The 21,957-nt window shown below is 39.7% G+C and overlaps 4 protein-coding genes across 12 annotated transcripts; 3 read left to right on the top strand and 1 right to left on the bottom strand.

The window, feature by feature from the left end:
• Positions 1–1,684: 1,684 nt before the first annotated feature.
• Positions 1,685–3,518, top strand: LOC103972067 (dof zinc finger protein 1). 2 transcript variants are annotated; one of them, XM_065133506.1, is made up of 2 exons: positions 1,685–2,548; positions 2,630–3,518. In XM_065133506.1, exons 1-2 carry the CDS (start codon positions 2,328–2,330, stop codon positions 3,150–3,152), a joined length of 744 nt encoding a protein of 247 aa, XP_064989578.1. In that variant the 5' UTR covers positions 1,685–2,327; the 3' UTR covers positions 3,153–3,518. The 2 variants fall into 2 exon arrangements, with proteins under 2 accessions (XP_064989578.1, XP_064989577.1); XM_065133505.1 differs by having other exon boundaries at positions 1,703–1,896; positions 2,409–3,518.
• A 622-nt stretch (positions 3,519–4,140) lies between these two features.
• On the bottom strand, positions 4,141–9,529 carry LOC103972618 (pentatricopeptide repeat-containing protein At3g53170). 7 transcript variants are annotated; one of them, XM_065132342.1, is made up of 7 exons: positions 9,103–9,529; positions 7,758–8,855; positions 7,528–7,625; positions 5,051–5,274; positions 4,828–4,947; positions 4,567–4,692; positions 4,141–4,449 (listed from the first exon to the last, which is right to left on the bottom strand). In XM_065132342.1, the coding sequence occupies exons 1-3, from the start codon at positions 9,451–9,453 to the stop codon at positions 7,539–7,541; spliced, it is 1,536 nt and encodes a 511-aa protein (XP_064988414.1). In that variant the 5' UTR covers positions 9,454–9,529; the 3' UTR covers positions 4,141–4,449; positions 4,567–4,692; positions 4,828–4,947; positions 5,051–5,274; positions 7,528–7,538. The 7 variants fall into 7 exon arrangements, with proteins under 7 accessions (XP_064988414.1, XP_064988413.1, XP_064988410.1 ...); XM_065132341.1 differs by having other exon boundaries at positions 4,141–4,483; XM_065132338.1 differs by adding an exon at positions 7,346–7,403 and having other exon boundaries at positions 4,141–4,692.
• Positions 9,530–9,904: 375 nt separating this feature from the next.
• On the top strand, positions 9,905–12,819 carry LOC135626754 (protein mago nashi homolog). Its single transcript, XM_065132344.1, has 3 exons — positions 9,905–10,210; positions 10,338–10,514; positions 12,527–12,819. The coding sequence occupies exons 1-3, from the start codon at positions 9,980–9,982 to the stop codon at positions 12,590–12,592; spliced, it is 474 nt and encodes a 157-aa protein (XP_064988416.1). The 5' UTR covers positions 9,905–9,979; the 3' UTR covers positions 12,593–12,819.
• A 3,306-nt stretch (positions 12,820–16,125) lies between these two features.
• LOC103972620 (B-box zinc finger protein 21-like) lies at positions 16,126–17,402 on the top strand. 2 transcript variants are annotated; one of them, XM_009386968.3, is made up of 3 exons: positions 16,126–16,413; positions 16,490–16,819; positions 16,904–17,402. In XM_009386968.3, the coding sequence occupies exons 1-3, from the start codon at positions 16,222–16,224 to the stop codon at positions 17,093–17,095; spliced, it is 714 nt and encodes a 237-aa protein (XP_009385243.2). In that variant the 5' UTR covers positions 16,126–16,221; the 3' UTR covers positions 17,096–17,402. The 2 variants fall into 2 exon arrangements, with proteins under 2 accessions (XP_009385243.2, XP_064989067.1); XM_065132995.1 differs by having other exon boundaries at positions 16,490–16,814.
• Positions 17,403–21,957: the final 4,555 nt, after the last annotated feature.

Raw genomic sequence — 21,957 nt, forward strand, 5'->3', positions numbered from 1 at the left:
CTTACCTGAAAACCAATAATCTGCTTGCAAGCAGACCCGAGCTTCTATTTGCATATGATCCTCTCTCCATAGATAAAATTTCTGTTCCTGATTTGGTGAAGACTTCTGTGAGGATGGTAGTCATTTTAGAGGCTTACAAAGATGGATATCAATCTCTCATAGGTTTAGCAACGCCGAGGAAATCAAACACTAGGGAGCCTCCTCCTACTCATCGATCCTTGTAATGTCGTGTGGCCGCAATGTCGTTAAGGTAGGCTCAATTCTTGCTGCGCATGGGCTTTCCCAGGTAATGAACTATTTAGCAGGCACGAAATAATCCCAAGTCATTTTCTGCGGATACAGATGCTATTTGATTGGGTCAGTGGAAACACCAACTTTAGCTTCTATATGCTGATTGTTTAGCAGAGAGTTTTGGGTCGACTGCAGCTGTGACATGTATGCATCCTCTTTTCTATATGGAAACACCACAGAAACACCATTTCTGTTTCCTTTATGAGAATACCTCTTCCTTGGGATCTTCCATCTCAAATCCACAAAGGTGAAAGGTAGTGTCAAAACCTGTTAGCGTTTCCTATATGGATTAGTCCTTCAAAGCTAAGTTGAAGTGTTCATCCTACAAAAAGTAGGGTCATCTTTCTTCCTCTTGTGAACCCAAAAAATATAATCGTATGTGCTGTAGCTGAGAAATCTTGACTATGATCATACATAAATATATGGCAAAGAATGAATTCCTCCACTCATCATTTCGGCAGGTGGAATAGGGTTCGTATTCAGTCTTTTTATATGGGACAAGAAGGAATGTAAGACTCGGAGAACATAAGAAAAATATATCTTAATCAATACAATATTCAGAATTGATGACCAACCAACCATATCTTGTGATAGAATCGAATATGACTTGATAGATCTTGCGCGTAATCCTCGCGTCAAAAGTCTGGTGCCCGTTGACTGCTGAAGAATACGAATATTTTGTAGCTGTGCATCAGAACAAAAGAGAAGAACAAGATCAGAATATTAAGATAAAGTTATTATCAAAATAATAAAAAATTAATTTATGAATAAATAAATTTGCAGCAATTATCGAATACGAGTTGGATGATGATGAGATCTTTCTCTCTCATTCTTTTTGTGGAGGATCGTGGCATGTCTTAATTGGATAGTTCTTTAAAGGACACTATCACTCTTGACTTGAAAAAAGAAATAATTATATCAAATTATAAAAGTATAACCACATTTATTCTATAGAAAAGAAAAGTATTCATATGGAATCGTAGAAGGTGATGTATCAATTCAATACCCAGAAAACAAATACTTTTGGCAAAGCATCAATCTTTTTCATTCGTGATGATTATTACGTTGGAAACAATAATAAGTACATCATCGATGTCGATCCAACCCGAGTCAACTAATCTTGACCTTTACGTTTCCTTTAGATTCCCGCATCCAAAAGTTACATACATGCGCCGCTTGGCAGGTCGTGGCGGGCGCTGTTGTGCCTTCCGCCGCCTTCCCCACCGCGCTCTGGGTTGGACGCACGTGCCCGCTTCGGCGTCCACACGTGCGTTAAGGACGGCCTTCCTACCTCGCGATCACACCGCCCGAGACAGTATGGTCGAATCGCACACGGCAAGCACGCAGCGACGGACGGCGGCGCCCACCCTAATGGAATAGTTATCGGCATTAAATTATCATCGAGAGAATGATATAACCTCCATCCTCCTCTCTCCCTCTCTCTCTAAGCTACTAACCAAGCCAACGCCGTTGCCGTAGCTGCCTACCGGGACACTAGCCGGCCGCTTCCTCTTCCGCTCCTTTCAGCTTCGTCTGGATCGCACGGAAACCCTCCCGAGCCTCGGCCTTCCTGAGATCCGCATGGATGCTGCTCGGTGGCACCAGGTAAATCTAACTTATGGTTCGGCTGGCTTCTCTCTCGTTTGGCCTTTCGGTTCCTCGATCTCGCGTGGGGTGCTTTGTTTGGGTTCGCGGTTGAACGAAATTGACGTGGATTTGGGAACTCTTTCAGAGATCTCTTCTGTTCCATCGTGTTCCTTTGTCTCTAAGCTTTCGTTCCTGTCATGCCTCCTCCTCTAATCCTTGAAAAGACGCATATGCCTTTCTTTCTCAACCTTTTCCTCCTCCGTTTCTCTCTCTTTCTTTTTGGTTGCGCAGCAAAAAGCCAAGGCATGAACAGCGTTGCTTTGCTTTCTTCTTGTGGGTGTATCAAGTGCGGTGCGTCTAATTTACTCTGCTGTTTTCCGTCTCCTTTTTTTTGTGTCCCTTGAGTCATATTTTTCCTCGTCAGCTTCTCTATATATCTGCGGTTCAACATGTACAAGTTGTTCGCTAATATGCTCTGCTCTGCATCTGATCTTTCGCCCCTATGGCGATCCGGTGTTGTTGGTCTTCAGGAGATAGGGCTGGCGGTGGAGCCCTCCTCCGCCTTTACCGCCACCACCACCACCGCTAATAGTACTTGCACTACAGCCAGGCCGCAGGTGACGGAGAGAAGGGCCAGGCAGCAGAAGGAGCAGGCCCTCAGCTGCCCCAGGTGCAACTCCACCAACACCAAGTTCTGCTACTACAACAACTACAGCCTCACTCAGCCCAGGTACCTGTGCAAGTCCTGCAGGAGGTACTGGACCGAGGGCGGGTCCCTCAGAAATGTCCCCGTCGGTGGTGGCTCGAGAAAGAACAAGAGATCCACCACTGCGGCATCGGCAATGGCGTCACATTCTGAGAAGCTACCGACTGACCTCATCCCCCCTCCCATCTCCCTCGCTGCCACTCAGAGGTTCCACCAGGGACAAGACCTCAACCTGGCCTTCCCCGACCCTGAACCCATCGGCTTCTCCAACCCAAGTGATGCTGTTGGTGCTCTCTCTGCGTTGGAGTTACTGAGAACTGGGATGACTGCCAGAGATTTCAAGCCTTACCTGCCATTAATGCAACTGCCGGAATACTCGACTGCGTTTGAATTGCAAGAAGTCGGGCCTCCTGCACTCAACTTCCCGATGATGGGTTTTCCTTTTGAAGACGTGAAACCAGGAGCCCATACTACAAGCACAGCTGATGAGTTCGAGAAGAGCAGGGAACAAGGTGGGGATCCTCCTGGTTTTTGGAACAGTATGATAGGCGGAGAAGGCTCATGGTAGGAGAGAGAGATAGAGAGAGAGAGAGAGAGGCAGCAGCGCTCCAAGATCTAAGAGAAACAGGGCAGAATGAATCATCCATTTTCTTGATGCTGACACCAACGCATTACCGAAACATTTCATATCATGCGCGTTCTCTGTTGTTCATATGTCGTAGTAAAAGCTTGATCTGTACTTGTCCGGCGTAATCCACGCACGACGCATGGTTGGAGGGGGATGGCTAATTGGGTCCGGAATGGTGGACCTGCAGCATTGAATGCTTTGCCGAAGGTCAGACGCTTCACTGCTCTTAAGCAGATCGGTGTACGACGACGAGGATCACAACACGTGAACTTGTCGGCCTTGTATTTATCTGCACTTTTCTTGGTATTTTGTTCCTTCTTCCCTCTGCTATGTGTGTCAAAATTCGTGAGATGAACACGAATCTCTAAGATCCGATCATGTGGCAGACGGATGACTTCTACCGGTTCCGAAACAGTGCATTGCCGATTTCTCTCTCTCTCTCTCTCTCTCTCTCTCACACACACACACACACACACACACATATATATATATATATATATATATATATATATATATATATATATATATATATATATATATATATATATATATATATATATATATATATATATATATATATATATGTGGATGGATACCCAAATCAGAGTTCATCCGAAAGCCAATAATCATAGGTATCCCAATTTGGATTAATATACACAAACTCGATCAACTGTTGTCCGCATCTCATAATAATGACAACCCATCCCAAACATTCAAGTATTTGTTTCCCTACTTTGAATGCATGTCAAATCCAAGAAAGGAGGATCTTAACCCGGTTTAAGTGGGACAAATAAACCCGAGCAAGCAAGGAAATCTAACTCGTTGTTGCCTATTGATTTGATACTCATCAGATAATAGGAATAACAAACTCGGTGTTCCAACTTGTGAAAACAAGCACAAGGATCCAACAGAAGTACACGTTATAAAATATGCAAACATGTCTATGATGACTAATTTTATTGTTGATGAGTTTAAAGAGTATCTAAGTCTCTCGATGAGCTTTTACATAGTAGTAATTGAATCTGGAGTAACGCAAGTGGTTACCGGAAGATATGAAGTGGATGAATTGAGCTTGCACTGGCGGAGCAGCTTGTATCACGGTCGCCATCGGCAGCATCCGCATCTGTTTTTTCGAGGGCATTCTGATTCGCCCGGTTGGTCAGGGGGAAAAGCTTCACCTTCTAACGGCTCCTAGCATGGAAAAGCTTGCTGATTCCTTCAAAATCATGCTCTTGATCTGTTTCAACATGATGTGGAAGAATACAATAGGACTGTTGGTGGAAATGATTCATCAATTAGGAAGCTGCAGAGCTACAAGTGTGACATCAACTCTCAAGCAGCTAAAGATTCTCACATGCAAGCTTGTCAAGATGCAACCATGCACGACTACAAGATGAAACCGTGCGGGGCTGCTTTGGCTTGACACACACCCCTGGTTTCGATACCTCAAGGTCGGAGATGAAACAAGGAGCTGTGCCTACTGCATAGAAGCCAAATATGATTCAGGTCACATATCTTTCCTGACTTAAGAAGTAGCTAGAGATCATCTATATAAAAAAGATTGAAATATACAGTATATATGATTATATATTCAAAACTAATTCATCATAGACACCTGGTTATGTGAAGAAAAATCTTGACAGTGCTTGCAGAACACCATGCTCTTGTGAAGATCCTTCAAGTCGACGAAAGAGTCCCAGAGTGTTTGCTTGTAGGAGAGATGACCGACACTGTCCTGAAGATCCAAAATGCATTAAAGTCATCTGCTGGTTAATTAACACAAGCAACAAGTCTCATAGAAATAGAAGCAACTGAAGAGAAGTAGCAGCATGACTTGCCAAGTGTCTGTGAAATCGCTAATGGAAATCATGATCATCATTACTGCAGTATCATTCTTAATAGAGGTATCAGTAAGGATTGATGGAATCGTCCATGTCTCCAACACATTAGCAGACATTGCGTGTTGAAGGAAATCCCTATTCACCCACACGTCAACCCCTGAAAGATTCCATGCAAGCGCTCCAAGAGAGATAAGAAATGAAACATATGAGCGTATGCTTACCTGATAAAGAATAAAAAAACATATAGATGTGACCTTTGTTAATACCCTTAAGGTCTGTTTGGTCCCCATAAAATGAAAGAAACAAACTATAAGAGAAGAAACTTCTATTCTGATAACAACAAAGAGTACAGAAATAATTAACATTGTAAACCAAGACAAAAACACAAACTTGATAATAACAGCAACCATCATAAGTTTGGAAGATCAAGTCCATACTACCATAAACCACAATGCATGAATCAATAACTTGTTATCGGATTTGTAATTCATTTTTCAACACCCATAAACTGGTTCTCCTTTCTCATTTGCAGGTTCTAAAATTCTTCGTTATTTACATTATGTGTGAATAACAAATTACATTCACATTAATGTACGGATATAAATTCTGAACTTATCCTGGGTGCTGGTTACGACTCATGCTTGGTTAGTGGTTGAGTTGCAATCTTCATATCCAACACCTTTTCCTACCTTCATCCTGGCCTCAGACACATAGAAAGGTTCACTAATTTAATATACAAGTCACGTCATTCTTTTCTATTACTTGAAATATAGTGAAGTTGGTCATGCTAACCTGAATGCAACACAAGCACAACCAGATTTTGCATAGACTTGGGCACAGGATATTTGCAAGATCTGGAAACTCAAATTCACTTAAGATCAGACTTGGGAAGTCTCAGACAACCCACTAAAATGTCTGTATTAGAATTAACCCAAATATTCATAATCCCTCCTCAAGTATCTTATCCACCACTACATGAATTCCCTTCTCCATCTCTCACTTATAGAAGCCAGAAGTCCTTCCCTCTTCTATGGTGGTGATAACTTCATCCATCATCAGCTGTAGCATGTGATGCTTCTTAAGAACCACCATTGTAGTTTAGGTAGTGACGATTGTCTTCTTCATTCATACAAGTCATGTTGCACTCCCAACCATGCTGCCCTTCTCTCTACCCTTAAAACGTCCCTCCCAAAATGGTTTATAGAATTGACTACCCTTGAATATCAAACTCAAAATTTTTAGGGTAACGTCAACAGTCTAAGTCGACTTTTGGCAAGCCCGTGTTTCATTAATTTCAAAACCCAAATTTGTAACTAACAATTCCAGCCAAATATGATTATTTCAAAGAAACCCAATTCCACAACAGAATCCGGCAGATCTCGTTCAATCATGCAGCTGATCTCAAACTTTACTTCAACCACCCATATCATCCTTTCCCCTTTTCTTTTCCCTCTCCCTCTTTTCCTCTTTTTTTCTTTTAACTACATTTTGTGTTATACTTTTTCTAGTTCCTCAAATCATTGTACAAATTTGTTTAAAAAAAAAAAAAAATTTGGAGCACCTCAGACTGTCCTCTCTTAAACCACCAAACTACCTAAAAACAGTGTATCCTAATTCTAAAAGTATTCCCAAGTAATCTATTATGACACTAGGACTCAATTCAGGTACACTAGTTGAGTAAAACCTAAAACTACCATGAAGAAACTAAACTGAACCCAGATTCCTGATTTTTTTTTATCCATCTTCTAATTCAAAATGACAATCTATCTGGAACTTTATTAAGGATACATTTCTCCCCAGCAGATAGTACAGTCATAGAATTCCAAATCTTTCTTGCTTTTATCCAACAAAATAAGGACCCGAATCTCGGTTTCCCCACCTTACAAATGCGAAGTCCAAAGATAAAGACGGTACTTGAATTGATAACAGTCACATTATAACACAAGATGCAATTTACCAATGAAAAGCTTTAAAAAAACCTCATAAGCAATCCGCTTGGCATGGGCTATCTAACACAATCTAGACCTGCAAATATAAGCTTGAAAGACGGCACTTACCACAAATTCTTCATATAGAAAGAACTCTCTACTTCATACAAGAATAATAAACCATGAAATATGTAACATAAAACAACAAAGTAGATCCATCCACATGCCTTACACCTAAGGTCAGTTCACAAGGAAAGCTGTAGCTTATGCCATATATTGTCAAGATAAATGTCATGTATTGATCAAGAGAGTAGTAGTTACTCGTTAGCCAATAAAATGTAATGGATCGCAGAAGGTCTCTCACATTAAAAGAGAAAAATAAGCGATAGCAAATGGAAACTCCAGCAGGGTCTGTCAGGACTCTGATAAAGAAGAGATAATTGATCATTTTTCAGTTGCAGGAGAAAACCATGAAAAAGTAAATAATATTAACAAGGTATGGGGAGTTATTTTTTATCTAAAGAATACAGATTTCAGAGTAAGTACCACATCAGAGGTTAAATGGCATCCGAGTCCTCACAAGATGGACCAATGTCTTCATCTACATAAGAAGCTTCATGATGCTTCTTACTATTAGTTGGTGCCTGAGTAGTAAATTACATCACAAAATCCATAAGAAAACAGTGGAATTCAAAAAGTTCATCAAACCAAATTACAAAATGAAAGTCAACCACAGACAAAATTCTTTAAAATTAATGCTTATATTAAAAAACTACCAGAAATCTTCTTTCAGTGAGATGCATTTTGTTCTCCAACTCTTTGGCAGCTTCATACATGCCTATAGCATTGTATGCTAGAATCATTGTTGCAAATGTGATGGTATCAGGTGTGCAGTTCTTTTCCTTCATATGTGTGAACATTTCTTCCATTATTTTCACCTCTCGAGCTTGTCCATATGCACTAATAACACAGTTGAAAAAAGGTGTGTCCAAAACAACATCAGTGTTTTCTGTTTGCCTGATAATTGAAGGAACCTTCTCCAGAAGATTAGCTTTACTGTATCCGCTAACTAGTGAGCAATAAGTGACAGAATTAGGCTTGACCCCTTGAATTTTCATCAAACGGAAAAAGTATTCCATCTTCTCAATGTTGCCTGCTCTCCCAAAACATTCTATTATTATGTTGAAAGTGACTGCATCGGGAGAAAAGAAGCGTTTTTTCATATAATTCATAACCAACACCATTTTCCCATACATGCCTGCTTTACCATATGACTTGATCAGAATATTAAATGTCTGCAAATCAGGCTCGACACCCATGTGCTGAAACTCATCATACCATCTTTCCATTTCTTCTACTCTACCAACACTACCATAAGCCCAAATAAAAGAATTCATTGTAAATATGTCAGGCAAGCATTTCCCACTCTCAAGCATATTTGACAAATGATCCTCCATTTCTTCAAGCATTCCAACTTTCCCATATCCATCTATAATTGTGTTATGAGTAACAGTGTTGGACTCGATCCCCAGATAAGACATTTCAGCAAGCAGTGAAGGGACCAAATCAAAGCGCCGAAGTTTGCAGCAACAGTTGATAAGAATCGTATAAGTATATGCATCTGGTCTGCAATCGGAAATGGTTTTCATCTCATCCATCGTATGAATTGCCTCATCTAGGAGACCACTGTGGCCATATGCACCTACCAGTGAAGTGTAAACATCTAAAGTCGGTTTGAGCCCTTCAGAGAGCATAACTCTGAAAAGTGAAGTCGCATGATCTGGCTGTCTACACTTTCCCAGCATAGTCAATAGCTTCGCATAGGTTTGAGGTTTCGGCTGATACCAGTGTTGCCTACGAAGCAATCCAAAGATCTATAGTACATAGAAAACCCACAATTTCATGTATCAGATATACTGAAATGCTATTCCCATACAACAAATCTAACTCGAAAGAAAATATGAAGGAATAGAAAGTTCGCTCAAATCGAACCCCCATTCAGAACTAAAACCAAGATTCTGAGTAAAGGATAATGTAAAGAAAAATAGATGTTAAGAGGCCAAAGGGGAAAAAGAAAGCATTTTCATTGGAGAGAAGAGGGAAAAGAACAGAACTGAGGACCTTGAGAGCCGACTCCCACCGGTTGTTGGATATGGAGTCATCGAGCGCCTCAAGAACGGCTCTAGGCCACAAGCGGGTGGACTTAGCGGACCCGGCCTTGCGCTCGACGCCGAGAACGGCGGCCTCCGTCCTGAGGATCCGAGACAGGTCCCGCTTCGCGTCCTTCTGGAGACCCTTAGAGGCGGCGATCCTCCTCGCTGCCCTAACGGAGAAGGGAGGCCTGCAGTTCCTTCTCCACCTCTTCGCGGGCGGGATAACAGGAGACAGGAAAAGGTCGAGGCGCCACGAGGAGGAGAGGGAAGCCGAGGGTAGTGGCCGGAGGGCAGCGGAATCGGGCAAACGGAAGTCCATGGCGAGCGGATGAGGCGCGTTCGCAACCGCAGCGGAATCATGTGTTTCGGGCGATTTGCCGCCCCCAATAATTCGATGAAAAATAATTATGTAATAATATTTTTGTCATTAAAAAATGTGTAAAATAACATTAATGTGAATAAGAATTTTAATTAACAGAAAAGGGGATTATTTCTAGGAAATTTGTTTGTTATTATAAATAATTAAAATTATAATCTTGATATTAGATAAAACAAAAGCATCCTATTAGGAAATTGTAAAATTGAAATTATTTTTCTTTCCATTGCAGTGGACACTAAAAGTATACGGAAAAATAATTTTAATTTTGAAATATTGTTAGTAATATAAATGATAATATTAAATTTTTTTGGTAATTAATATAATGTTTAACTTAAATTTAATGGGTGATTGGTAATTACACGATAAATTTGCAGGACAACAATATATTTGCCTCTCTGATTCCTTTTTCGGCGTTGCCCCGTTCGGCCCCAACAGAGGAAGAGGAACGGCGGCGGTAGGGATAGCGATGGCGGCGTCTGGGGGTTCCGGCAGCGATCAGGACGAGTTCTACCTGCGGTACTACGTAGGTCACAAGGGCAAGTTCGGGCACGAGTTCCTGGAATTCGAGTTCCGCCCTGACGGCAAGCTCCGCTACGCCAATAACTCCAACTACAAAAACGACACCATGATCCGCAAGGAGGTCTTTGTCTCCCCCGCCGTCCTCCGCGAGTGCCGCCGCATCATCGCCGACAGCGAGGTCCCCGTCCCCTTCCTCCTTCATTTTTCCAATCCCTCCCTCTTGGGATTCATCGATTCTAGGGTTTTGGTGACGTTGATGATAATGATAATTCTTTCTTGGATTGGTTTCGCTCGTTAAATTGCAGATCATGAAGGAGGACGACAATAACTGGCCACCGCCCGACCGGGTCGGCAGACAGGAGCTGGAGATTGTTATGAACAACGAGCACATCTCCTTCACCACCTCCAAGATCGGGTCCCTCGTCGACGTCCAGGGCAGTCAGGATCCTGAAGGGCTTCGCGTCTTCTATTACCTCGTCCAGGTTCGTGCTGTTTTGAGATCGGCAGCTGTCGGAAGTGCTCTTTAAATCTTGTTGCTCTTGCTAGGTCCTGTTTCTTGCCCAATCAAGACCGGGTTGTGTAATAGCAATAGAACAGGTTGCACCAGGATGAGATTGGGAGGGGTAGGAATTGTCTAGTTGAATGAAATTGCATATGGTAGAATAGAACAGAAGCTGTTTGTTGATAAATGTTCACTTAGCTGTCTTTTCTTCCCATCACCCGTCATATTCTCCACCAGATTATTGCATGATAGTCATTATGCGTTTTTCTTAATATTGAGTCTAATCAATAGAGAGAAAGGCATTTAGGTGTTTGGTGATGATGAGTGGTGGTAGTCCAGAATGACCAATGATCTGTCTATCATGCTTGTTATTTATGTCAGCCATTGCATGCCATATTGTTCTGGATCCCTGAAAAAGTATTATTAGCTATACTTGGCCACATGCTGTTCGAATGCACACTTTGCATCAAGCTGATTTAGCTCTAGATTCTTTACTTCTCAAAGTCTTTCAATTAATTTTAGTAGCAAGAAGATAAACTCCATTGTTTGGATCTTCGGTCGTAAAGCCGTTGTATTTTAGGTAGTTATTAACTAAATATTATCATATTACCTTTCTGTGTACTTCTTTTCATATTAATTTGATTTAATTAATTAATTACTAGCTCAGTGATGTCCCTTATTCTTTCTGGTTCTGCTGCAAAGTCATTATGTTCTGATTTAGACAAATAACCCTAATTTAGACAATTTAACCCATGCTCATATGTGTAATCTTCACTTGAGGCAATTGGGGCAGATGTTCTATCTGTTGCTTGTATACCTAAAATTATTTACATGACCTGTATATGTCTGCATCTCCACTTGCAAGTACACATATAGGTTGAATAGTTATGAACAAATAGACCAAGAAGGTGTTACATCTAGTTTTGGTTCAGTAAGACATCCAAGAAGCTCGAAGTTAACAGACTACAATTTGATATATTCTGAACTTAGTCGTGGAAAATATGTCATAGTTCTCATACATTTTCCTTTTCTGTGTAATTTGTCCTCACTAGTCATCGCAAAGTTCATACAAACATTTTAGTGTGTTGCCCTTGTTTAAATACTTCCCATGTATGTTCTGGAAGGTTTTGATTGTTAAAGTTTTAGTTGAAGTTCCTTAACTTTTGAGAAACTGAAGTTGATGAATCATGGATAGTTGAGTGGTCTTGAACTGTGCTTCTTTCTCTGAGTAATTGCCGCAACAGAAATACACTAGGCCCTTTGGATTGTACCTTGATATGTGTAGTTTATCTTTCTATTTAGTGAAAATTTTGTTCTGTAATTAGAACAATAACATTAATTTATGTTATGCTGAGAACTACAAAAATTTGATGTTTTGTTTCAAACAAAATGTCTTTTCAAATAAAATGAGTTTATGCTAGTATAGTCTTAGGAACCCTGAAGCTTGTTTATTGCCCAACTACCCAAGCAGAAAGTCTAGGCATCTTGATAACCATCAAAAGCGAAAACTTCTTCTGCTGTCTCTTTTGAGTGGGTATATTTTTTTAGTAGGATGGTTTTGCATTCTTCTTCTACATTATTTGTGAAATTTGCTGTTACAGTTGCCTCTATGATTTCTTTTTACTGATAGAATTATTTAATCATGCGCTTAATAGATCTGCCACAAATGATGGGTTCAATTTATTTCTTTCAAGAAAGGATAGCCTCTTTGTTTTAATAAAGTTGTGCTTTCTGCAATATATTTGGAGTATCTTAATTTCTTTATAGTTTCCTAGTTGTTTTTGTTCATGTTTCATTAGTGTCCACCACGTGACTTAGTGTGCTCGGTAAACTAGTTTTGTCTCTGGCAAGTTAGGAGTGTTGATCATCCTTTTGAGTTTTGACTGATTACCACATAGATATCAATTAACACTTAATTGTATGTGGAGCGCAGTCTATTCAAGAATCACTCATGTTGCTAACATGCTCACTCGTCTTTTTTGTTTCTTGCAGGATCTCAAGTGCTTTGTTTTTTCTCTAATTTCTCTGCACTTCAAAATCAAACCCATTCAGTCCTAAGTTTGTGTTTGTGTTTGTGTTTCTGCTTCATCTGCTTGGACTTCTTCTCTGACCATTATAATTGTGTAAGTTGATCTTGAGTGTCGCAGACAGTTTATGAAAGCTTGTTTAGATGATCCTTTTGTGTGCTACAATGACCATGACACTTTACTGATTCTATTGGTTTCATATGTGCTGTATTTTGACAAAATTTGGGTGAATGAGTTTATGAAGCCTTCTGTGCACCACTTTGAAACTCTTATAGTTACTTTCTTGATTTGGTTTATTGTGGTCTTTGGTAATGAAGAGCTTGGTAATTTTTTTGCATTCTCAGCCATACAACTTATTAAATTTCCTGTTGCAGAACTGGGAATGACTCTTCCTTTGCGAGCCGTTATAATGCTGTGTTCTTAAGCCAAGATATTTATACATCGAACTCCAGTATAACTGCTACTAGTACCGTATATAGTTTGCTTAGTAGTGATGAAATCAGTCATGGATCTTTTTTTTTCTCAAACGTTTTCCTAGTTGCTGATTTTATATCTCCGACACATTATATTCTTTGCATCTTTTATCTTTTTGCCTGGAGACATCTATTATTCCCACAAATGTATAGCAAGGTTATCTCTAGAGAAAAAAGGGCCTGCATTACTTGGAGTTACAGTTTAGTTCGTGCATCCAACCAACTTATTTTTTTGGTGTAGCTCTTCCACTGTTGCTTTAGAGTTCTTAAGTGCATTCCTGCACAGGATTACAGTTTGGTTTAGGGAGCTGCACTAAGTTTAGCCAATGGTTTGAAGCTACATGAAGCCGATCTATGTATCATCTTGTTGTCTAGCTGATGCCTACATAAGCTCAACCTTTTTGTAGGGCAAAACATATATAACCACGACCTTACTATGCTCGTCACAGATGGCAAACCCTTTCTTTGGGTTCATGCAATCTCAGATGAGGTTTCTTTCTTCTCCTTTCCCCAACACAATGTGCAGGCATCAAATTGTGGACATGGTGGTGGTGTTCTTCAACCCTACATGTAAATGACAGGTTGGTATACCCTGCACGTATTTCTTCGTATCCAAAGATATCTTGATTCAACATGAAATAATTGACTTTGGAGGAAAACGACAAGCTTACTCTTTTCCCGCGTTCATTGATAATGGAGGACCTCACCACACATGTTTCAAATGCTATCAATATAATGAAGTGGAGTAATGTGTCTAGGGATGAAAATTATTAACTTCATCAAATAGGTGGAACTAAATATAGAATTAATTAATCTTTGGATAATCTAATCTTATTGTACCTGATAGGGAATATTCTAGCTCTACTCATGCACCGATAGTTGGCCATCACTAAGAAGTGGATATGGGGGCATGTACCTGGTGCTTGTTCGAAGAAAGCATAGTCAGCTCGACTGATGATGTGCAATCGACTTCGCATCGCTCGAAACCGTGCAGGTTGGTATCGCACAATGAGGGATCAAACACATCACCCTAAGTTATACGGGTCGATGTCGTACAGTTGGGGACCAGATGGGTCGACCCGTTCCATCAAAGGCATACGTACGATCGAGCTATCGCTACAAGTATAAATATCGATCTCCTAGACTAAGGGGTTTGAATATTTTTCGCTACTAAGATCACGTGCTAACTTAAGCATTTAAGGGGTTGAATCGGGAATCCCTCTCCCGACATTGACCTGTCATGCAGGATCTCAACATGGACGAAACTAATCATGCTCCACCTTGGTCGGTCACGAAGACGCAATAGACACTTGAGTGCTAACCCCCTAGCCTGACCTTGCTCTCACGACCTCTTTGCCAAGAATCCATGTGAACAATCTTATACTTTCAAATAAAATCAAGTCATACTGATCCCTATGCCACGACATAAAGTTACACAACATTTCCTAAAAAAAAATTGCAGCTTGGTGCGTTTCTTGCACGGCTTTGCTTCCACATCTGAAGATGGTGTGATGAACTTTTTGGCGTTGAATTAAGTAATGCAAGAAGGTCGGAAGAAACAATTGACTAAGAAGCAAAGGGACAAAACTGGCCTTTTAACGCTCTTTAAGAAATAGAGCACGTCTTTTTCTTAGTTCCAACTCCCAAGAAAAGAAGTCTGTCAATCTCTTTGTGAAGATACGATAGATGTTGACTGGCTTCTATCCTTTCTATTCCACAAGAGAATACAGATCGTTTATTGCTTTGATTAGCACGAGTTCCCATCCAATTCAAAGAATAGAGTCTCATCTAACATTGTTGACTGCATGAGACTTACTATTGCTTCCCTTTTTGTGTCTCATGACGAGCTAAGACTTCTCTGATTGCCGAAAACCATGTGCTGTCAAGTATCGCATGCGGAAGCGAATACGCCAAACCTCACCTTTTGCACTTTCTGTAGGTGAGGAAGTACGTCTCTGACTTGTTATGCGAAGTCTAAGCCAAGTCTAAAGGCATTTTAAAGCACGGAGGACGAAGAATTAATGTGAGGTCGAGGTTGCTTTCCTCTATCCTTAAGTCATCGCATGATAAGATTGCTGGGGATTTCCATGGAATCATTCCACCATTTCCGTGCTCCTTCACCGGAGGACTTCCAGCGCAATTACGCGTAGAGTTCTGCTGCCAAGGTTTTCGAGGAAGCATTGTGTGAGGAAATAGAGATCATAAGATGAGATGTTACAAGCTGATGATACTAGAGGTTGACTACCTACTACTGATCTTTACAGATTGCAGATATGGAGCATTAGAATCATATCAGAACTCTATGGAAAAGTTGAATTCATACTTCAGCCAGTTGCTCTGCCACTATCTACTTGTTTATTTGGAACTGCTTCAAGTTGACAACATGTCTGCCACAAAAATAATTTGAAACAGTCTGAGAGATGGAACTCAGAATCTGAACTGCTTTGAATTGGGTGATCATATCTATTTGCTGTTAGCAGGAGAAGAGCAGGGAGGTAGCAAAGATTCCAGATACATGATCAAGTTGCTGCACTCTTTATGTTACTGTCATATGCCCACGTTCTCCTGTCTGATACATGATCCCATTCCCAGTTCATCCTCTGCTCTTCCAACCAATAATGAGAGGGAAGAGAGTCGCAATGAAGCACAAGCAACTTAATCCGCATACTGGTTTTGCATCTCACCATTCCTCAAAGGCACAGATTGGGAGGGAAGCGAGGTAAGGGACCACTGCTGATGGCTTCTTCCAAGCTTGCTCTGTCATTTATTATGCTCATGGAGGTGCAGCAGATGCATGGCTGCCAATCTTCGAAGCCTACCTCAAAGAGGTAGCAGCTCAATGTGGCTTCCACTGGGTTCCATGCCCATGCCTATTTGTGTGCGACGTGTTCAAATCCATCTCTAACTTGATCATATCTGTCTGGCATTATATGTAACTCTGCTGTGTCATTTAATGTGCGACTCACATGGACGCAGGAGATCAACTTGTTTACTTCGCCTCAGAATCTTTCCCTTCTCACTTCGCTTTCAAGAGATGATAGCAGCCGCAATGGGCTTAATATATTCCCCTCCCTTCCTTCCTTCCTTCCTTCCTATCAACATCGCAAGCAACACGGTTGCCTCCCTTGGGAATCGTCTCCGTCGACCCACCGCTTCCTCCTCCGCAGGAGCAGCAGAAGAAAAAGATATGAAGGTGCAGTGCGAGGTCTGCACTGCGGAGGCCGCGTCGGTGTTCTGCTGCGCCGACGAAGCTGCGCTCTGCGACAGCTGCGACCGCCGCGTCCACGGCGCCAACAGGCTTGCCGGCAAGCACCGCCGCTTCTCCCTCCTCCATCCCTCTTCTTCCGCCCAGCCCCCGCCACTCTGCGATGTTTGCAAGGTTCGTCGTTGCCTGGCATCTCCATCTGGCGATGGGAGTCGATGCTAAACCGCCTGTCGGTGATGGAACCCTGCAGGAGAAGACGGGCTTCCTCTTCTGCCAAGAGGACCGCGCCATCTTGTGCAGGGACTGCGACCTTCCGATCCACAGCGCCTCAGCACTCACCATGAAGCACAGCAGGTTCCTCCTCACCGGTATCCGCCTCTCCGCCGCTCCGAAACTGGACGCCGAGGCCGTGACCAGTATGCATGGCCACTGCGACATCAAAACCGACAGCAGCGGCGGCGGCAGCATGGTGGCAACGACGAACAGCAGTAGTATCTCGGAGTACCTGATGAACATGCTGCCCGGATGGCACGTCGATGACTTCCTAATGGACGACGTCACCGCACAAGCCTTCTGTAAGGTTAATTCTCAGTTTGCTTGCTTGCGCTTTCCCTCTATGCTATGATGTTCCATCGCTAAAGATGGTGGTGGCGTGTGATGACAGACGGAGGAGGTGGAGGAGGAGGAGGAGGAGGAGGTGAATCCATTCAACGTAATGGATACCAGCAACAGTGTGTGGAATGGCTATGAGGCTCCCTGTTGGGTCGCAGGTGGCGAGGGCACCGGGGTCGAGGAGGTGGAGATGCAGGCCAGCGCGGGTGTCAAGAGGCCGAGGATCTCCATTAGGTACCTGTAAATCGCAAGCGAGGAAGAAGATAATATCACAGAGAAACGGAGAGCGATGATTTCGACACACAAATTCTAGCGATTAGGAAGCTGTCGTGACGCACACAGATTCCGAGATATGCTGTATTAATGTTCGTATCTTCCCTCTCAATCTTTTTCTCTTCCTTCTTTCTTTTCACTTCTGTAGAAGAAAAAGGCTGAGAAGACTGCATCAGGATGTACGTATTGTGGTCTCTTCCATCAGATCCTCGTCGATTCAATCTGTTGTTTGTAGTTCGTATTAGATCCACCTAATCAGGTAAAAATTACAAGGAGAATGCAATTTTGTTCGTCCATATTGAGGAAGATTAGGCAGATCGAAGCAGCAGTATCTTTTTGTTACATGTATTGACTGTTTTGGGTATCGCAAGATATGTCCCCTTGTTTTTTCTATATTTCTCTAAGACCACCCCCTATTTATCATAATATATAAAATATCTCATAACAAAATAGCTGACGATACTTTTGACTAGTGTTATAGGATGATGACACATGGATTATTATTATTTTCTCACATCCTTAACGTCACATGATCAATACCCCACCATATGATTAATATCTCATTATCATTTGGATAATATGATAATTAATTTATCTTTAAGTCAGTTATATATGAAGCTAAAGGAATAATCCAATGCCTTATATTTTTTTGGGTTTGACGTTATATAATCACATCTATGATTGAAAAAAAGTACATAACCATTCGATGCATTTAATCATGGCTTTGAATACAATGATTTTAGATCCCATTATAAAAAAGCTAATTTTTTCAATCCTTCAAACTTTAAGCATTGGTGGGGCCTTATCGAATACATCTCTAATATCAATTATTTTTAGATTTTTTTTTCTAATTCTTGGAGTTAACTAAATCGGTAGGACGTTATGGAGTATATACTTAAACATTGGTGGGGCCTTATCGAGTAAGCCCCTAATATAATTTTTTGTAGGATCTATTACTGAACATATTTATCTTATAACATCAAGTTTGTGATCATCTTGGACTCAAACCAAAGTTAGCTCTGAACCTCCTCCAAATATCAAACAATTAAATTTTGATCTATTAGAATGGCACAAGAAGGATCCAATAAAAATTATTACAAACTATTTGAACATAAGAGTTATCATCGGGGTTGAACAACAACATGGAGGGTTACAGTTGCATCATACCATCCTTTGGTATGATAAAGTAGTAATTCAATATAATTAAACAATAGCAACATGGTTGAACCACCCCAAGAGTTGGCTCTTAAAACTAATATAGTCAAATTGTCTAAAGAGATAACTTCCAACATCAATATAGCTAAACTACCTGAGAGGTGGCTCTCGACACTAACACAGACAAATCGTTTGAAGCAACAATTCCTAACACCAACATCGTCTACCTATCTAAATAAGTGGATCTTGAACTAATACGAACACAATTGAAATCATGTAAAGAGGTGGCTTCCAACACCAGCTAATCAAACTACCTAAGAAGATGATTTTGAACATCAACACAACTGAATTGATTGAAGAGGTAATTTCCAAAACTAACATAGTTGAACCATCCAAAAAAGTTTGGCTCTTGACACTAACATGACAAAATTGCTTTAAGAGCCAGCTCCATATACTAACATAAACAAATCGTTTGAATAAGCAATTCCCAACACCAACACAGTCGAACTACCTAAAGAGTATCTCACGATACCAACATGGTCAAAATGCCTAAAAAGGTAATTCTCGACTCCAACATAGTCGAATTGCCTAAACAAATGGCTCATAACACTAATACGATTAAATCACCCAAAGAGGTTGACTCCTAACATTAACATGGTTAAACCGCTTAAAAAGGTAACTCTCGATAATAACATGACTAAACCTAGTCATGAAGTATTCCTTTATAATGACTTAATTGAACCTAGCCATTAAGCACCCCTTAACAGTAAAGTAACTAAACCCGACTACGAAATGTCCCTCTATAATGATACGACTGAATTGGCTAAGAAGCTACCTATATAACAATATGATCAAACACAATCATAATGCATCTTTTGATGTCGGCGCAACCAAACTCAGTTACGAAGTATCCCTCTACAATGATACGATCAAACTAGACTATAAAACATCATTCTGTAATGACACGATCGAACCAGGTGTTAAAGCATCCATCAACAATATTGAGACTGAACTAAGCCATAAAGCATCTCTCGGTGATGATATAGTTAAACTCGATCATCAAACACCTCTCTACAATAATATAATTGAATTAACCAGAAAGCATATTTCTATAATAACATAATCGAACTTAGTCATAATATGTTCCTTAACAATGATGTAGTCAAATTCATCTCTCTCGATAATGACACAATCAAATTGTTCAAGAAATATCCTTCTACAGTGACATGATGGAATCTAGTTATAAAGCATCCTTTAATGGTAAACACGATCAAAGCCAACTATAAAGTATCCTTGTATAATGACAGGATCGAACACAATCATAAAAGTGTTCCTCTATAATAATATAATCAAACTCGACCATAAAACATTCCTCTAAAATAATATGATCAAATCAATAAAAAAACATCCTTCTATAATGACATGATTGAACTTAGTTATAAAGCATCCCACGATGATGACACCACCAAATCCAAATATGCAGTATCCCTCTATAATGATGCGATCCAAGGAGGCCATAAAATGTTCCTCGGTTACGACATAATCGACTCTAATAATGAAGCATCCTTCCCTAATAACATAGTCAATTCAATTAAAAAGTGATATTATAAAATGACACAAACAAGTCCGATCATAAAATATCATTTGACGATGATATAATCAAATCTGACTAAGAAGTGTCACTCTATAATGATATAGTTGAATCGCCTAAGAAGCATCTTTCTAAAATAAGGTAATGAAACACGACCATAATGCAATCCTCAATTATGATGTGACAAAACTCAATCATGAAATAAATTTTTATAGTGTTATAGTCGAACCCAACCATAAAAATGTCCCTTTACAATGGCACAACTGAATCAATTAAGAAGCAACATGCTCAATCTTGATTATAAAGTTTCCTTCAATGATAACGTGACTAAATCTAACTATGAAGCATATGTCTAAATAACTTGGCCGAATCAATCTAGAAGCACCATTTTATAATAAAAAAATGATATAGCCAAAATCGATCATAAAGCATCCCTCGATAACAACATAGTCAAACTCGACCCTAAGGTATCCCTCTATAACGACATGGTTGAATCGACCAATAAGTATCTTTCTTAAACGATGTGATAGAACTTGATTATAAAGCGTTCCCTTACCGACAACACTAGCAAACCTAGCTATGAAGTATCCTTCTCTAATGATATAACCAACGTGGTCATAAAGCGTCTCTCGGTGATGACATGACCAAACTCAATCATGAAGTATTCATCTATAATGACAAAACCAAATTGACTAAGAACGTCTCTCTACGATGATACAACTAAATAGATTAAGAAGTGTCTTTCTATAATGATGCACTTGGATTTAAGTATAAAGCATCCCTTAACGATGCCAACTAAATCAATCTAAAAAGCATACAACTAAATCAGTCTAGAAAAGTGTTTCTGATAACAATACAAGTCAAATCAACCTAGAAGTATCTCTTAACAACAATATAAGATGATTGGTTTGGAAGCATATCCAATAATAATGCATACCAAATTAGTATAGAAGTATGTCTTAACAATAATAGGATTGAAATAATTTAAGGTGCTATTCCAATGGAAATATGACTTGATCAACTCAAATGCTATCGAATCAGCCTGAAGCACTATTCTGATGATAATGCAACTGAATAGGCTCAAAGCATTATTCTAACAATTGAGTGGTTAAATCGATAGTTGACCAAAGTTAAATCATGACCTGACCTTGCTTCACGCAATGAGACATAATAGGAAGCAAATGATACGAGGATAATGACATGTAGATATTACTAATAGCTCACCACCATATGCCTAACACATCACCATGTTAATGTTATTTGGCCAACACCTCATCACCTTTTGGATTATGTGGCAGCCAATTCAACCTTACCGAGTTAGGCTCTCGAAGAGCTGACTCAATGAATAGTTATCGAAAGCTTTCTAGGTTCGACATTACATAATTACATTTGTGGTTGAAAGAAGTGTATAATTATTCGATGTATTTAACCACAATCTTAAATACATTGAACCTAGACTTAACTTATAAAAGGGCACTTCACGTATATTATCTAGGATTTATATTTTTTGAACACTTAAACTAGATATTTAATTAAATCATTGGAATCATTTATTGATTTAAATATTGAAGAGGTTTTATCGGGTACATCACATAATATAGTGTTTTATATGATGCTTTGTTGAACCCCTCATCTACCAATAATAAGTTTATAACAAATTTATTATCGAACAAATATTGATTTTGAATCCCGAATCATGCTCTAACAAAAATTATTTATAATATTTTTAGCACGTCCATCAAAACACTATAATCATATTCAAAAATATTATAAGCGAGACAAATTGACTCAAAACTTAATAAAAATTAATTTATATTAAAAATAGCATATATCCTTATTGGTTTAAGAATAAGAATAATTAAATTAAATAGGGAGAGTTCTATGTTTCTATGAATAAATTTAAATATTTTTTTAAAATATTATAAATATATTAAAAAAATATTAGAATCAAAGAATTCAGATAGATTAATTTTATCATCAAAATTGATCGAAATATTATAATCAAAAAATTCAATTGGTTAACTCTATCATCAAAATCGATCGATCAATCAAATCGATCCCTCCCCCAAAAATTAAAATTATATGGA

Source organism: Musa acuminata, chromosome BXJ2-11 (assembly GCF_036884655.1).
Source record: "Musa acuminata AAA Group cultivar baxijiao chromosome BXJ2-11, Cavendish_Baxijiao_AAA, whole genome shotgun sequence".
Lineage (NCBI taxonomy): Eukaryota > Viridiplantae > Streptophyta > Magnoliopsida > Zingiberales > Musaceae > Musa > Musa acuminata.